Source organism: Meles meles, chromosome 14 (genome assembly GCF_922984935.1).
Source record: "Meles meles chromosome 14, mMelMel3.1 paternal haplotype, whole genome shotgun sequence".
Classification (NCBI taxonomy): domain Eukaryota; kingdom Metazoa; phylum Chordata; class Mammalia; order Carnivora; family Mustelidae; genus Meles; species Meles meles.
In genome coordinates, this window is record NC_060079.1 from 84009019 (window position 1) to 84026239 (window position 17221).

A 17221-nucleotide genomic window follows, 5' to 3' on the forward strand; every position below is an offset into this window, starting at 1 on the left:
TGAGGGATGACGAACGGGGACAGAGGGCAGGGCCCTGCTTCCAGATCTGGGAAGGGATAAAACAGCACCAAAACGAGCAGGGAGGAGAGGCCAGGGCAGTGGCAGGGGAGGGGACGTCCCGTGAAGAAGTGATGACAGGGACAGTGTCCATGGAGGGGAAGGGCACGGAAAGGCAGGCTCGACCGGGACCATGGATTCCAAGCATTTGAGGGGTCGTCTTGCTGGAGACAGACTGACCGTTCTGCTGCACTCCAGGCCAAGTCATCCCTGGGCGGGCGTCAAGGGAGGCCAGTTTCTAACCCAGAAATGCCCATGCATGCAGAGAGCTGCCTGTCCCCAAGAGGTCCAGCCGGGGTGGAGGGCCTGGCTCTCGGGCAGAGGAAGCCCATGTGTGGGGCAGTCCTCCTTCCAGCTCCGAGCGTTGCAACGCCTGGCCTCTGGTTCAGCACCCTGGCGGATCAGGTCGTCCGCAGGACGCTCTCCATCTTCGAGGCGCAGAGCCAGTGAGGGCCGGGCCTCGGGGAGAAGGCAGGCCACAGCCGCAGCCGCAAGAGGCCAGCCAGGTGGGCTGAGGTCCACGCGGCAGCTGAAAGGCGGCTCCTGTCTCCCGGGATCCAGGGGAGCCGGGCCGCCCAGGGACCCCCGGCCTGCCAGGCATGCCGGGCCGCAGCGTCAGCATCGGCTACCTGCTGGTGAAGCACAGCCAGACGGACCGCGAGCCCATGTGCCCCGTGGGCATGAACAAGCTGTGGAGCGGGTATAGCCTGCTGTACTTCGAGGGCCAGGAGAAAGCCCACAACCAGGACCTGGGTAGGTACCACCACCCGGCCCGGGCCAGCCCCGTCGAGGTTCGCACTCAGACTGCCGAGCTCCTGGGACCCAGGGCTGCCACCCGTCCCCACCCTGGGGCTGCAGAAAACACAAAAATGGCCTGTGAAAGCTCTGACCCTCAGGTCAGCACCCCAGAGAGTGCGCGACACCGGCCTCCCCGGCTCCAGGGTTCCCACCCTGCCCACCCCCTGCGTGGCCCCTAAACCGCCAGCCCCTTGTGTGGGCTCTGAGAGCAGGCCGGGGCAGCCCGGGCCGCAGGCAGGGCCCCGGAGGCAGGTAAGAATGTGTGTGCACATGCCTGCTTGAAGGAAGCCTGGTCGCCAGACGGAATTCAGATGCCCCCCCCGGCCCATAGAAGCCGTGTGGCCAGCCTCCCTAGAAGCAGGGGTGTGCGGGGAGGGCGCCTTCGTCTGTGACGGCTGTGGTCAGGCCGAACCCCAACAGGTTGTACACGTTCCTGTCCTCACGTCCAGGTCCCGCCGCAGGGCGGGGCCGGCTTGCTGTGGGGCCACAGCCTGGGCTCTAGGCTGGGCAGGGCTCTTTCAGGCCTCACCCAGCCCTGCCCGGAGCTCAAGCCGACCTTTGTACCTTACTAGGAGTGGGTGTTACTTGGGGTGGGTGTGACCAGCCGTCCTTCTGGGAGGGCCCCTCAGGGTGTGCTAAGCCCGGCCCTGTCTGGATGCCATGGGGGATTCTTGGGGCTGGTGTGTTCATCAAGACCCACTCCCTGCCCACGCAGCCTCGTCCAGAGGCATGCGTGACAAGGAAGAGTGGGGCAGAAACACAGGTCTGAACCCCCCCCCCCCCCGGGGCAGCTGCCGGGTGGGCCTGATGCCCAGGGAGCCTCCTCCGGCCTGCTCGGCTGTGACCCTGGGACCCCTCTCCACAGGGCTGGCAGGCTCCTGCCTGGCACGGTTCAGCACCATGCCCTTCCTGTACTGCAATCCGGGTGACGTGTGCTACTACGCCAGCCGGAATGACAAATCCTACTGGCTGTCCACCACCGCCCCGCTGCCCATGATGCCTGTGGCTGAGGATGACATCAAGCCCTACATCAGCCGCTGCTCTGTGTGTGAGGCCCCAGCCGTCGCCATAGCAGTGCACAGCCAAGACGTCTCCATCCCCCACTGCCCAGCTGGATGGCGGAGTCTGTGGATTGGATACTCCTTCCTCATGGTACGTGGTACTTGCCCACTTTCTCTCTGAGCGTGGAACTGGGTGGAAATCTAGTTCCTCTCGCCAACCACATGCTGCCTGGGGAAGCAAGAGAACTGCCTTTGTAAGAAAAACCACACGGGACAGTTGTTCAGGTTGTGCACTGCACAAGGGTGCCCAGCCAAGGGGATGACAGTTGGAATGCAGCCTGCACTTTTGCCTGCACTTTGCTAACTGAGCCATGTTAGGCATGGGCTGCCCCCACCCATGCCTTTGTGTGGGGTAGAATCCGGATAAACTCCGCTACCATGAGAGCAACGCTAAAGTTTTCCTGCTTACTCCAGCAGGGTAGGGAGAAAGGAAAGCCCAGCAGGGATGCTGGGCCTTGTGTTGCGTTGATAGTTACTATAACTGTCATAACTCCCTACTATATCGACTAGACACCCAACGTGTTAAATATGTCATAAATTATATACATATCATGATCTGTACGTGCAGGAAAAGAGAAGAATTGCTGTCTTACTGTTTTTAGAAGCAGTAGTGCTGCATCATTTGAAGCAGCAGAAGCCTGAGTTCTGTGCAAAGACAGGGATGTGGTCTGCTTGCCAAGAAGCCGACCCTGTAGGTGACTCTTGAGGACACAGAAAAACCCCTTTTGGTTGCATGTGACCATCAGGCAGCCTTGTGTGTAGCCAAGCCACACACTCTGATCTTTTAACTTGCTTTAGAAATTCAAAACCAAAAAAGGACCTTCTCCCTTACAAAGGGAGTGATGCGGTCCCAGCTCTGAGGCTCCCTCCAGCTGTCCTTCCGCTCCCCGCGTGGTCTCAGCTCCTTCAACCAGGTGGGGCGGGAGGCGTCTGCTCCCAGGAAGCAGAGCATGGCTCTGGGCTGGGGAGCCTCTTCCGTTCTGTGAGCGGAAGATTCCAAAGTTTCCCTTCCTGTGGTCTTGTGCGGAGAGGAGAACCCAGTTTTCCCGTCCAGAATGTCCCAGGACAGCCTCCCTTGCTCCCCGGGTCCTGTAGCCACAACCACTCCCAACGCACAAACCACAGCCCACGCCTCCACGCCAAGCGGCGCGTGTCTCCATGAGCCTCCCGCGTGCCTTGGCAAGAGCGGCCGCAGTTATGAGACCAGGATTGGGGTCCCTGGGATGCTGGGCCCGCCTCCCGCCGCAGCGGCCCAGTCATCGCAAGCGGCTAGTTGTTGTGCGCGGTCCCTGATGGGAACAGTGACTATCACACAGCTCACCTGTTGGTGACAGACGCATCAGCTCGCAGGGCTTCTCCACACTGCGCCCGTCCCCGCTGCACAACCACAAGCCGAGTTGGGGCTCGAGGGGCCACTGTCCCGGCTCCTTCGTTGTACCGTACCGGCCGCCCCAGCTGACCCACACGATGACTTTGTTTTCTTTGTGTTTTTTAAGATTCTTTTTATTAATTTAAGAGAGAGACTGTGAGAGGGAGCACAGGCAGGGGGAGTGGGAGAGGGAGAAGCAGCTTCCCGCTGAGCAGGGAGCCCGATGCGGGGCTCAAACCCAGGACCCCGGGATCAGGACCTGAGCCGAAGGCAGATGCCCAACAACTGAGCCCCCCAGCCGCCCCTATTTTTTCTGCAAAAAAAGGTTAAATTCTAGTGTCGCAGCTACTGGGCAAACACTTCACTCCTTGAGTGGATGATGTGGGAGACAGTACTTTTCCCAGGTGAAGTCACCCACGTCCACTGGCGATAGCCTGCTTCCGTTGCTCTGGTTTTCACTTAACCACCATCGTGGGCGTGGGCTCGGGTCCCGGGACACGCACCTGCCCCGCGTGCCTGGAGCTGCTGTCCACAGGCCCCGCCTTAGCTGCATCCCCAGCCCCGGAGCGTGCTGCAGGCGGGCTGTGTCGACGAGGGCGGATGCCCCAGGGCTGGGGAGCAGTGAGGGGAAGTGCCTCCCAGCCCCGGGCTGTCCCCCTGTCCCCAGGGGGCGTGCTCACCGCCGGGCCCTGTCTCCCTCTGTGCAGCACACGGCGGCGGGCGACGAGGGCGGCGGCCAGTCGCTGGTGTCGCCGGGCAGCTGCCTGGAGGACTTCCGCGCCACGCCCTTCATCGAGTGCAACGGCGGCCGCGGTACCTGCCACTACTACGCCAACAAGTACAGCTTCTGGCTCACCACCATCCCCGAGCCCAGCTTCCAGGGCACGCCGTCCGCCGACACCCTCAAGGCCGGGCTCATCCGCACCCACATCAGCCGCTGCCAGGTGTGCATGAAGAACCTGTGAGGGCCGCGCTCCGCGGGGGCCGCGCTCCGCGGGGGCCGCTCTGGTGCTTCCTCTCAACCTGTTACCTCAGAGGGCGCCCCCCAGATGGAGCTCCTTCTCGCCTCCGCAAGCCCGGTGGAAAGGCTACCAAAGGAATTCCGCACCCGCGCTCATGCCAAACAGCCCCTCGCCGTGCGCGGGTGCCGGTCCCCTCCCCGCCGCGGGCGCTGTCCCGCACCCCGCACCCCTGTCCGGCCGCACTAGACTCTCTGCTAACTTCCTCCGCACCCGTGCATCTTCCCAGCACTGCCCCAGCCGCAGACGGAGCTCCCGGCGGGCTGGTGCGGACAGAGGAAGCCTGAGCTCCCCGACGGGTCCCCAGGGCGGGGTCTCTGGCCCCCTCACCAGCAGCTCTGTTTCCTCCCAGAGACCACTGATGTGGCTTTGAATCCCCTCAGGAAAGCCAGGCGTGCCTTTTCTTTTAAAAGACTTAGCGGGTCCTGCGGGGGCTCCCGTCCCGCGCATTCTCGCAGACCCCCCAGTTTGGGGGCCCCCGAGGAGCAGACCGCCGCTCAGCATCTGCTGTCCGCCCCGCCACCGGGCGGCGCACGCGGGAACCCACCGCCCCAGGTGGCCCCGGGGACTGACCCCCTGTCCTGGGTGACTTGTACCAAGCCTCTGACTCATCTAACCTCTGTAACGACCACAGAATAAAAGTTGGTTTTGAGCTTTTTATACCCCGCGTTGCTGGCTGCCTTCATTCGCGTCCGAGGGCAGAGGCGGCCGGTGCGAGCCCCGCGTGGGCGAACCAGTCCCCGCTGCGCTTCTCCCGAGATCCCGCAGACGGAATCCAGGGTGCGGCGCTGCCATTCGCGCTCAGGGAGCCGTGCGTGTTCCCACGACCCAGCCACACTCGTGGGAGCCGTGCGGAGACACACTCATGATGCCGGTCGGGTGCTTCCCACCTAAGGCACCAGATCAGGTCTCCGAATGGCCAAGAAAGCCGCAGGCACACACTGGCTTCCGTCTCTCTGGAACCTGCTGGTCTTTGGGAGCCCAGCTCAGAATTTATTTTTACCCTTTAAAATTCAATCTCATATTAAACGCTTCTAATGGGAATTTCCACGTCATAAGGTAAGCATTCCGCCTGACAATGTCATTTGAAATCTACCAGCAACCATCTTGACTCGCCTTCCCCCAGAAGCTGAACAGGACAAGGACTCCACAGGAGGGATATTTGGGGACATGAGCCCCAATTAGGGAGTGGAGGGGGCCGGCAGAGTGAACCCAGGAAGGAGGACACCTTACGAAGTGGGTAGCTGCCATGGGCAATTTAGGGCTCCCTCCTGTGGGCACCCACGGAGGAAAACCACAGAAGGAGCCTCACCTTGTGCAGCCTAGACACTGGAAAGGGACGTTTCCCTCCGCCAGCTCTGGGCCCTCGTGGTCAGGGGCTGCCTGCGACTGTGTGGTCCCTTGCGCTCCCAGGTGCACAGCCTGAGCGGCATCCCAGGTGGGGGTGGTGGAAAAGCAGCAAAGCTAATGTAAGATGCCACGGGCACCACCTTATGCTGGTGGTTTCCATAGCAACAGCCCTAGCACCCCGTGGGAGGTGAGGCTTGAGGCCAGGATCTGAAAAATGCCCAGCACAGGGGTCCCCGCAAAACTCATGGGGGCGACGGTCTACTCCAGACTCCAGTCCCCAAGATCAAGGGGCAGCCTCGAAGTGTGTCCCGGTCCTGAGGGCAGCTTGGCTTGGGTGCTATGCCACGAAGGACGGGGCGCTGGGGACCCACACTCTCCCTAGCGGATCACAGCCCCGATGGCCTCCCCATCTGCAGACTGAGGTGTGGGACCGGCGGGCGGAGGGGATCTTGCAGAACACAGGCCGCTCCCGGGAGCCTTGCCTCCCTTCCACAGCTCAAGTTCAAGAGCAAAGGGCAGCTGCAGTAGACCAGCTCCAGAGGTGTGGGCCATACGATGGCGTCAACGGGCCTCACTGCAGCTGTTTCCAGAGCCCATCTGAGCACTGGGGTCGAGTCCAGCCTCTCCGTGGTGGGAGTGGGGACCCATGCTCTTCCCCGAGCTGACTCACCCCGAATTCTACACTCAGGAGAAGGGAGGGTTACTAGAAAGGGGATTCTTGCATCCGGGTTATGGGGACTCTGGGGGGTCTCCCTCCCTGCCTGCACCTCCCTGCCTGCCCCAGCACGGAACCCCACCTCCACCACCCACAGAGGTGAATGTGCGAGGCTGCCAGAGGGCTAGGTCAAGGGTGGAGGGTGGGAAGCGCTTCCAGAGGTCACACACGCTGTATCTGGGGGATGACGGGGCCCCTCGCCAGGCCAACCCACCCGGCTCAGCCTGCCCTGACCATCAGCCCCCAGGCTTCCAGGCCTGTCCAGTACAGACAGCCCGATGCAGGGACCCGTGGGGCCTGCTTCTGGTCTCGGACAGCAGGTGCACAACCGACCCGACCTTGAGAGGGAGGTCACAGCAGCACACGGAAGGCATGTGGGGAAACCGGGTCTGGCAGTGGGGCCGGCTGGACACCCGGGGGAGGCTTTTCCTCGCACGCAGGCAGCTCTGTCAAATCTGAGTTCAGAAATGACAAAGTTGGGGGCGCCTGGGGGGTCAGTGGGTTAAGCCACTGCCTTTGGCTCAGGTCATGATCTCAGGGTCCTGGGATCGAGCCCCACATCGGGCTCTCTGCTCAGCAGAGACCCTGCTTCTCCCTCTCCCTCGGCCTGCCGCTCTGCCTACTTGTGATCTCTCTCTGCGTCAAATAAATAAAAACCATTAAAAAAAAAAAAGGAAAAGAAATGACAAAGTTGTACTTTTAAGAGGTCAGCCTCACAGCCTGTGCTGAGGGGGAAACCGGGCTCCCAGCTCCCAGATTACAACACTCCCAGCCCGAACCATGCAGGCTGCTGCTGCCGCACCCCACCTCAGGCGCCCAGAAACATCCGAGGAAGAGACGTTGTGGAGAGGCGGCGTCCACCATGTGAGAATGGTGGATCCCGGGGAGAGAATGCACAGTGGCGGCTCTGAGACCAGGGACAGCAGCCTAACCGCTGTCCATGGCCTCCCCACCCCCCAGCAGAGAAAAAGAAGGAACATTCGAGGTCACCAGCTCAAACCCACATCCAGCCAAGAAATTCCGTGTCTCCAGCAGCTGGCTCACCGACCAAAGCAACCTGACGCTTCCCCAGTGCTGACCGGGTTCCCTGTGTGGGGACCGGGCCCACACGGTCAGAGCTGGGAACCCACGAGCTCTGGGCTGGCATCCGAAATCCACCTGAGACAGAGCCCACGTGATGCCTATTTTTAGGACAACGATCAAGGGTGAAACACTTCCGTGAGCCAGCCCTGGGCAACCACCAGAACACGTGGCCAATCAGGGACACAAGCTGGGGGTGCTCAGGGCAGATGGGCAAGAGAAGCAGAGAACATTCAGGGGAAAGGGCCACGGGAACGCAGCCGGCCCTGCTTTCCAGCAGGGACCACAGAAGACTTTCCCAGGACACTTTCTCCTGCACAGCCCACAGAGACAAATCCCAGGACCTCTCTGGCTGGTGGCAGGTTTCGAGGACAGGTCACTAGCAAAGGGATAATTAAACCAGCTTGACAACTCACGGATTCATTTTCACTCTCTCATGGGCTCTGCCGTGGGACTGAAGTCTGAGGCCTCTGGATGGGCTCGAAGAACCCGGTCGGAGCGGGGGAGCCCCGGGCAGGGACAGGAGGCCGTGCTCGCTCCGCCCCGCAGGCTGGCTCAGGCGCAACTGGAGAAGGCGCACCGCAGGGGAGCAGAGGAGGCTGGCCTGGCAGGACCCCCCAGCAGACTGCGCCCTCAGCTCCGTCACTGCACGCTTCCCCCCGGAGTAACGACTCACGAGACGTACTGCTTTCTTGCTAGCCTCTGCCACACCTCTGTTACGGACGACCAAATCCTTGTCTCCCCCAAAATCCGTCTCTGGAAGCCTGGACCCCCAGTGGGACCTATCTGGAGGTGGGGCCTTTGGGAGGGCCGGGGGTGGGGTCCTCACGATGGGGCCAGTGCCCTTGCAAGGAGAGAGAGCCCGGAGCTCGCTCTGCCCGCTCGTGGAGACAGTGAGAAGGCAGCGTCTGCAGGGGGAAGGGGCCCGACCAGCTCTGCTAAGCCCCCGGATCTCCACTTCCAGCCCCCAGGGCTGCAGGAGGGAGATGCGCCCGGCCTGCGCGGTGTTCCAGCAGCCCACATCGGCTGAGACGCCCCGTAAATTTCCCAGAAACAAACCCCGCTGCCTCATACCCTCCCCGTCTTAGAATCCCCTAGCGACAAAGCTGCCCACCAAGCACGGGAAAGGGGGCTTCCGGGTCCGTAACCGCCCGAGTGACCCACGAAGCACCCCTGAGCAGAGGCAGACCTTCTAGATTTCTGTTCCTGGAGCTCACGTCTCAAGACAACGACCAACGGCTCTAAATGCTCTGCGATGTCTGTGGGTTTAAAGACAGAAGCGCGAAGCTCACGGCCACCTCCCAGGCGCCCCCAGCAAGGGCCCACCAGGGGTGAAAATAAGGTCTCAATCAACAGTCCGCACACCGAGGTCTCCTCGTAATCCTTTTTAGTAATAATCATAGCTCACATGGCTACAACCAGTACAAAAGCAGTAACCCGGACTTCGCATAAACCAACAAGCCAGGAATCAGGTGACACATCCACACACAAGGGCCAAATGCTAGGACCAAGGGGAGACAAGTGGGACAGGTGCCACAGCAGGGGCCACGGCCAGGTGCCCACGCACAGTCAGGGGCCACGGCCAGGTGCTCATACACGCCAGGTGCTGCAGAAGCCGGGCCACAGGCTTCAGCAAGGCCAGGATGTTAGGAAAGGACCCGAACAACGGTCCTCGGGAGTCTTGGCTCAGAGGAGTGTTTTCTGTAGGCACTTCCCGTGTCCCCCGCCTCCCACACAGCGATGCAGATGGAGGAGCCGTCCCCGCAGACCACGGAACACCCCGCTGTTGTTGTCCCCGGACGTCCTCCCCCATGTGCCACTCGCTACGCAACTCCGCGTGCCTTCTGGCCGCAGCACACTGGGCCGGCCCGGGCCCGCCACGGACACCGGGGCTCGGGGCCCCGCTGAGTCAGGCGCAGCACCCGGACCTAGTCCGTCCGGGCGTCCTGTGGCTGCTGATGTCCACGGTCTGCGGCGGCCCCTGGGCTCTCTGCCGCAGGATCATGGGCACCACCATGTCGAACAAGGTCTCGAACAGCAGGTCCACGTTGTAGCCGGTCTTCGCGCTGGTCTCGAAGCACATCTGCTCGGCCGCCGGCACGGCCTTCTCGTCCAGCATCTTGTACTTGAGGATCTTTCTGTAAAGGGCCACAGCGTCCTCCGGCTGCACCAGCTTGGGCACTTTGGGTGACCCGCCGCTGCCGGCAGTCCCGAGGCCGGACCCGTCCTCCTCCTGGCCCTCCGTGGCCCCGTCCTCGACAAGGTCCACCTTGTTGCCCACGATGGCGAAGAGGCAGTCCGTGCTGGCCGTGTCCGTGAGGCCCAGGAACCTGTCCTCCAACTCCAGCAGGCTCTGCGGGTGGCTCACGTCGTAGGTGAGGACGATGGCGGCCGCGCCCCGGCAGTACAGGGATCCCAGGCCATGGAACTGCTCCCGCCCTGGCCGGGAAGACGGAAAGAGAGAGACTCCGGTTATGTCTCGTGCAAGGACGCGCCCCCCCAACCACACCCCACGGCACCCCAGCGAGACGGTGGAAGTGGACCCAAATGCAGGTGTGGTCAGAGCCAGGCCGGTGAGACACTGGCTTGCACAAAGGAGTGAGTGGCCCGGGCCCTACGGGATCCAAGGATGGCGCCCTTCTGCCCCGGGAGGAGGCACAGCAGCCTGGTTTCCAGGAAACCTTTGAATTTCACTCCACGCACGAATTCAGAGGAAGGGTCACGGGCTCACACCACTCGGGTCGAAAGGGATCCCTGACAGAAAAGGAATGAGGAACCTTTGGTCTGTGAGTCTTAGGAGCCTGGACAGAAGGCATGTCATCCACACACGTGTATTTATTTAAAATGTGTGTCCTCTGCCAATAAACCACCATTTCAGCCAAATGACCAGAGAAACACAAACAATTTCTACCCCAATCCCCATTCTGATCCGGCCCTGACACAGGCCAAGCTACCCCGCCTCCCTTCCCGGCCAGCTGGCTCCCCGCCGTGTCCAGCCCCGGGGAGAGCAGCGCGCCGAGAAGGCCGGCCTGGGCCCACACCGGACCGCTGACGTCCACGTACAGAGCCACAGGCGAAGCCACGACGCCTGTGCACCAAAGCCCCAGGTGCCTCCCCGCGGGATCCAGAGGGGAAGGGCGCGGAGAAGGTGCCTCCAGGGCTGGCAGGGGCTGGAGACAGCTGTCTCCCGAGATGCCGAGAGTGGACACGGGGGGTCAGAAAGCAAGCTCCCGAGGGCCACCAGCTGACGGCGGCGTGCACCCCAGAGCCGCATGCTACCCTCAGCACCGACAGCCAGCAGTCCCGGGACGGACCATTTCTTTGCAAGTTCACGGCAAATGACACTGCCTGCCAGCAGGGCAGAACGTCAGCGGCGCAGACACACACACACACACACACACACACACACACACACACCCCGCCCCGGCGCGACCCGGACCCACCCCAGGAGACGATGCTTGAGGCGTCTTCAGAAACAGACGGGAACACTGGCCGCGGCGGGCGAGAAGAAAAGCCTGACAGGCTTCCCTACCACCGCCCTGAGCAAGGGCTCCTCCGTCAGACACCAATCCCATCTCCAGCCGCGAGGAGGTTTTCCAACAGGAAAAATGCTCCCGCCTCCACCCGAGCTCTCCCGAGGCAGCGGCCACGGGAGAGGGCGGCGGCCTTCCAGCCGTCCCGGGAGAGTGTCTCCGAGTCGGCCAGGTGGTTCACTGGGGATGACTGGGGGCAACCAAGCCCGGGCCTAGAATACTCTCCCTTTCCCATAAAAATGTCTGCCTTGCCTTTTAAAAACAAGAAGTACAGGGGCACCTGGGTGGCTCAGTGGGTTAAGCCACTGCCTTTGGCTCTGGTCATGATCTCAGGGTCCTGGGATCGAGTCCCACATCGGGCTCTCTGCTCAGCGGGGAGCCTGCTTCCCTCTCTCTCTCTCTGCCTGCCTCTCTATCTACTTGTGGTCTCTCTCTGTCAAATAAAGAAATAAAATCTTTTAAAAAAATAAATAAATAAATAAATAAATAAATAAAAACAAGAAGTACACAACAGCGATACGAGAAAAAGTCACAGTAACTAAGGGCGCGGGAATGGAAGATCCCAGCTGCCAGGCTGAGAGGAGCCCGGAGCCCGTCCGAGCAGCCACCGCGATCCCAGGACCCACGGGCCGGGCATCCCCGCGACTGAAGGGCTTACGGGAAGCAGCCCACGCCAGAAATGTTAAAATTCTGTTTTAGAGACTCTGCGGCGTTCAGCTGCTTTCCGACGCATGCAGTGCCCGTCACGGCACAGACGCGGGGAACAGAACCGGGAACTGAACCCAAACTGAATTCAAGTGGGACGCCCTGGGATGTGCGGCATCGAGACCACAGCGAACACAGAGGTGATCGGAAGACTCGGCGTCCGACGGCCGGCTCCGCCCAGCCCACGGTGTTTGAACTCAAGCCTAGTGAGTTTTCTGGTGGTTTGGGAGCCTAGCAGAGTGAGGCACCGCTGCGTCCGGAGAAGTTCCGCTCCGGGTCTACGCGGGTGGTGCACACCAACTCTCCCGCCACAGCCGGGCCGGGTCTCCCTCTCTCCCCGCACCGTGTTCCCCGGCCTGAGGCTCCACACGCCAACTCCAAAGCCAAAGCCCCGGGAATTCCCGTAGTTCCCCCTCCTGGGCTTCACTGAGGAACTCAGCAGCCTCATGGTCTGATTCCGGGGGCACCAGGCTGCCCCACGCCAGCCTTGAGAGGGTCAGGAGAAAACCAAGAGCTGCTCCCAGTTGACCAGTGCAGCTGTGGGTCATCAGACGCTGGACCGGGTGATGGGGCCAGGCTGCCAGGGTGGGCGGGCCCGACCATGCGGCCTGCCAGTTACGGGGGTGGGCAAGAGTCCAGGAAAGCGACCCAGCCTCCTCCACCTCCAGGAAGCTGCCTGGGCTCCCCCTGCGGTGGGTGGTCCACAGGGCTGCAGGTCATGGGCCTGTGAGACTGTCCGGGACCCCTGGCTCATCTCAAAGCAAATCAAGACGAGACCCGTTTCACTGAGGTCCCCCCATGTACTCACATCCGCAGGAATGGCCTTCTTTTGGAGGCTGAATAATCTTCCATTGTGTGCCTGGGATACACTTTCTTTGCCCATTCATCTGTCCAAGGACACTGGGGGAGCTCAGTGCCGCAGGGACACACACTGCGAGATGCCATCTCCCCTGAGGCATGGAAGACAGCCACATCTGGAGATGCTGAGACTGGCCTGGTGCTCACCAGGGCCTGGGGGCAGGGGAGAGGGAGAGACGGAGACCAGGAGGGGGAGGAAAGCTTGGGCCAGTGACCGGGAGAAGCTGGGGTGGCGTCAGAGCGGGGGACATGCCCACGCGGCCTTCCCAGCAACCACACAAAGGGGGCCTTCCCCTCCGCACATCTCAGAGGGGGAAGCTGAGACTGGAGCCCAGAGCTGGGACCCTGGCCCACCTACGAGGCAGTCTGTGCTCTCACCACCTGTGGGAAAGCCGGACTCTGGGCACAGACCATCTGCTTTCAAGTCCCCACAGTGTGACCTTGGGCAAGGAACTCTGAGCCCTCCGTTCCAGTGTCCTGTGGCCAGTCCCCCCGAGGGAGGCTGTGAAAGTGTGGGACACGGGGAAGCTCCCGGCAGTGTACGTGCTCTACACCGGACCCCTCCCAGACCCGAGCACAGACACCTTCCCAGGACCCCATGTCCGGGGCTCGTCCTCAGGCGCTCACACACGGGCTCTGGTGTCCACGTCCACTGCAAGACCGCTGGTCTTACTTTACGAGCCTGCCTTCCAGAGGATGGCCTTCTCCCCAGCTCCGGGTGTGATACTGGATCTGGGGGCTAGACCTGTGTGGCCGAAAACAGCCTGGCAGCAGGCACGGTGGGGAGAGGGGGGACAGGGACACGAGTCGGCCGCCCACAGGGACCCCAGGCAGCTACGAGACAAGGGAAACTGCTCGACTGGCTTCTCTTCCATCCTCAGCCGTCCTCAGCCCCGAGCACGGTATCACTTCTGCTTAAACGGTCTGAAATAATACACGGGTGCGGGGCCATCGGAAATCCCAATGCTGGCTGCACGGTTTAAATACGGGCATGTTCTGTTTCATTTTTTCTGAAATGAGAGTGATGCGGGGACCCCCGCGCCAGAGCACATGGACCGGGATGTGACGGGGACATGGGTGCCCGTGTGATTTGAGAAACTCCCTGGGGAAGGCGAGGGGCAGCCAGAGGGGACCCCCACCAGCTTGTCCGGAGCAAGTGGGAGATAAGCCGCAGGTTGTTGACGGGAGCAGCAGGAGGCTGCTGACTTTGATGCGTGGGAGAGTAACGTCTACCAGGAAACACAGACACAAACAGGAAAAAAAAGGAACTTTTTTTTTTTTTAGGCGGGGGGAGCACAGAAGGGCAGAGGAAAAGAGACTCTCCTGCAGACTCCGGGCCCAGCACAGAGCCCGATGAGATCCTCGATCCCAAGACCCCGAGAACACGAGCTGCGCCGAAATCGGGAGTCGGAAGCTCCCCCGACTGAGTCCCCGAGCTGCCGGGAAGGAGGAACTCGTAAAACACCCCGCAGGGTCGGGAACACCCACCGGGCAGGAGTTCACAAAAACACCAGTGTGGCCACCTGAGAAAGACGAAGAACTCGGGTCACAGCACCAGAGGTGTGAACGGGGAGAAACAGGCCGGCGTGGAAACAGCCCGAGGAGTCCCGTCTAGGCGGAGCTGTGCAGTCCTTCCCCTTGAGATCCTGTAAAAACAGAATCCTTCTTCCGTGCCCTCAAGTGCCACTGTGGGACTATACACGCGACCTGTGAGATTACTGCAGCTCGAAATCCCGGGTGTGTTCTGACTCGAGTCTACCGCCACGGGCGGAATCTGGAACATTCCCACCTGGCTGTGCTCCGGAAGGGACGATGAGCACAGCTGGGGAACGGCCCCTGGAAACCGCCACGCCCAGCAAGGTTCACAAACGTTTGAAGCCCCTTCAGGCTTTAACAGAAAAGCCGCACCTGGGCCCCAGGGCTGACGAAAGGCCTGGCTGTCCCAGGCCAGCACGGGGTGCAGCCGCCTCTCCCGGTGTGTGCACACAGCAGAGGCAAGGACGCTTCCTACAAGGATCCACCATCCACCAGGGGTCCCAGGCCGCACGCAGGGAACCCGCCACCACCACAGACCTGTGTGTCGGCTAACCACCGGGCAACAGTGCCCACCTGGCCTCCAGGGTCAGTGAGGATGTGACCAGAGGTTACTGAGACCTGCAGTCAGTCGACTCTGAGTAAGTAGATGGCCTTCCGAGAGGTGGGTGGGCCTGGTCCAAGCAGTTGAAGGCCTTCAGAGTCTGGGATTTCCTGGAAAGGATTTCTGCCTCAACACCACAGCCTGAGTTATAGAGACTCTCAGCCAGCTGCCTCACAGATCTGGAGCTCCAGACTGCCACACCAGCTCCTCCCCGGTCTCCGCCTGCCAGCCTGCCCGCCTGCCCAGCAGATTTCAGACTTGGGAGTCCCGCCCTCTCCGGAGCTGACGCCTCCAGCTCCCTCCCGCTCTCCCTTCCTCCTTCCTTCTTTATTTACTTTGTATTTATTTATAAACTCAAGAACATATACATATTATATTTATATATAAATTTTATATTTACATAATACACATTTAATACATAAATTATGTATAATACATATTACATTTAAATACGAATGTTTTATGTTATATATTATATATAATTACATGTTAAATATATATATGAATTTATGTTTCCGTTTTTATAATTACACTTACTTCCACATCCTACTGGTTCTGTGCCTCTGGGGAAGCCTGAGGATCACACCCGTTTCCTGGAATGCGTGCCCTCAGGAACGAGGCTGTTGAAAGCCAGGGCTCCCCAGAGGGCCCGTGTCCCCTCCCGCTTTCCCAGCTCCAGGCTGTCTCCAGGGAGGCCCTGATCCCCCCGGAATGGAGAGTGCACCCACATGGTGGCCTGGGAGCCCAGAGCAGCACACCTTCCGGGAGGCGGTCCGTGGTGGCCCACAGCTGGGTCCCAACCCCAGACCCGCCGGGCCCCCCAGGCAGCAGGAGGCCATGGTCCCGGCCACACTGGCTGCTCGCCCACAGGAAGGAGGGCAAGTCTGGGGACAGGCTTCTAGCAGCTGTACACATCGCTGAGGACTGAGACAAGACGGTCTGCCCTGCTCCCGGGCCCAACCGGCTGTCTTCCCACGTGCAGACCCCACGGGGCAGACCCTTCCACAAAACACATGAGCCTCCCTGCCAGGGTTTCAGCAGCTGAACAAGAAACACAGGAAAGCTAGGATTTCCAGATCCGAGACCTTCCTGGTGGGCAGGAGAGCACAGCACAGGGGCCGGGATGGAACGGGGAATTCAAGGGGCATTTGCTGGGGTTTGAAGTTATTTCTTCCTTCTTTCTATCTTTCATTCTTGCTTTCTGTCCTATAAAAGGGGTCTCTGTCATCCGAAGGGGCGGAGTGCTGGCCCCCAGATGCCCGCAGGCCCTCAGCGCTGGAGCAGGTGGACGGGCCTGAGAGGAAGCCGGTGTCGGGGCGCCGGGCTGTGGCAGCGCCCTTCCCATGGCCATCCGCACCCGTGGGGGGGCAGGGGACACACAGAGTCTGACACCTGCAAAGGGACCATGAGGCGGAGCCTGGAGGGCCTGGCTGCCAGCCCAGGGGTCTCCCGTAGCTGGGACGGACACACGGAGCGGGTGTCCCCCAAAGCCTACAGCCGCCCACACCCACACTCCAGACTCCCCGGGGCAGACAGAATAAATCTCCGCCCAGGACTCACACTCCGCAGGGGCCCCGGGCTGCAGGGTGAGGCCTGGCCGGCCAAGACGCCAGAAGCCACACATCAAACAAGACCAGGTCCACGTGCAGGGGTCAGGCTGCCCAGAGAAGCTTCTGCTTCCTCCCCTTGGCCCTCCCGCCCCCTCCACACGCAGGAGACAAGCGGGACATCTGTGGCCTGCAGTGACCCGCTGAAGGAGAAGCTGAGGGGACAGCTGGGACAGCACTGACCTCGGGTGCCCCGGACCATGGGGACAAAGTCCGCATCATCTACTGAGCCAAGTCAGCAGTTTGCTGACTTCCTGAAAACAAGTCGCCAATCCCACGGCTAAGTCCCTGGGGACAGCAGCGTCTAAAATTGCTTCACTGTTTCTGGCTCGGCCCTGGGCTGCCACGGGGAGGACCTCTGCGCTCTAATCTGATTGCTCGAGAAGGAACCAACCACCCGAGGCCGGTTCGCTGTCTTTCTGGAGAAATGCAAGAGGGAAGAGGCGGTCACCACCGAAAACTAACAAGACTCCCGCGAAGGAGGGGGCAGCTGGCGGCGCCCCAGGGGACACTGTCCCAAGACCCAGTGTGAAAAGCACAGGTGGCCGGCACCAGGCAGGTACGGGCAGGGGGACACAGTCCCCTTGAGTCCGGAGCTCCTCCCTGCCGAGCAGCCAGGGCAGGGGGACACAGTCCCCTTGAGTCCGGAGCTCCTCCCTGCCGAGCAGCCAGAGCGGAAGCAGGGCTGGGCTGGCCGCTGGCTCATTGGGCCCCTGTGTGAGTCCGCGGGGTGCTCACGCCCCAGCACTGTCGCGGCACCTGCTGCTTCTGGCACCGCGCGCAGCCCGGACACGTGCAGACGCCTCGCGGGGACCGCACACAGGCCACCCCACAGGGCAGGCATGGACCCCGGCCATCGGGGTCAAAGGCCCCACTCCCCGGGCCAGCTCCCAGTCCGACTCGAGCACGGCTTAGGGGGAGACCTGGGTTCA

The 17221-nt window shown here is 61.4% G+C and overlaps 2 protein-coding genes across 6 annotated transcripts in view; one reads left to right on the forward strand and one right to left on the reverse strand.

The window, feature by feature from the left end:
• COL4A2 (collagen type IV alpha 2 chain) overlaps nt 1–4964 on the forward strand; it is a 152834-nt gene extending 147870 nt beyond the window's left edge. The window contains exons 46-48 of the mRNA XM_045977871.1: nt 619–810; nt 1721–2007; nt 3993–4964. Of these exons, the coding sequence (XP_045833827.1) occupies nt 619–810; nt 1721–2007; nt 3993–4250 (737 nt within the window). The 3' untranslated portion in view covers nt 4251–4964. The remainder of the gene's footprint in view (nt 1–618; nt 811–1720; nt 2008–3992) is intronic.
• Nucleotides 4965–8819: 3855 nt separating this feature from the next.
• Nucleotides 8820–17221, reverse strand: part of RAB20 (RAB20, member RAS oncogene family) — a 29261-nt gene continuing 20859 nt past the window's right edge. For 2 of the 5 annotated variants that reach the window (XM_046028305.1, XM_046028304.1), the window contains exons 2-3: nt 12496–12698; nt 8820–9888 (exon numbers count right to left, since the gene is read on the reverse strand). In XM_046028305.1, the coding sequence (XP_045884261.1) occupies nt 9359–9888; nt 12496–12661 (696 nt within the window). In that variant the 5' untranslated portion in view covers nt 12662–12698 and the 3' untranslated portion in view covers nt 8820–9358. Of the gene's footprint in view, nt 9889–12495; nt 12699–16242; nt 16862–17221 lie in introns of those variants that run through there. The other 3 variants (XM_046028303.1, XM_046028307.1, XM_046028306.1) reach the window with 2 other exon arrangements.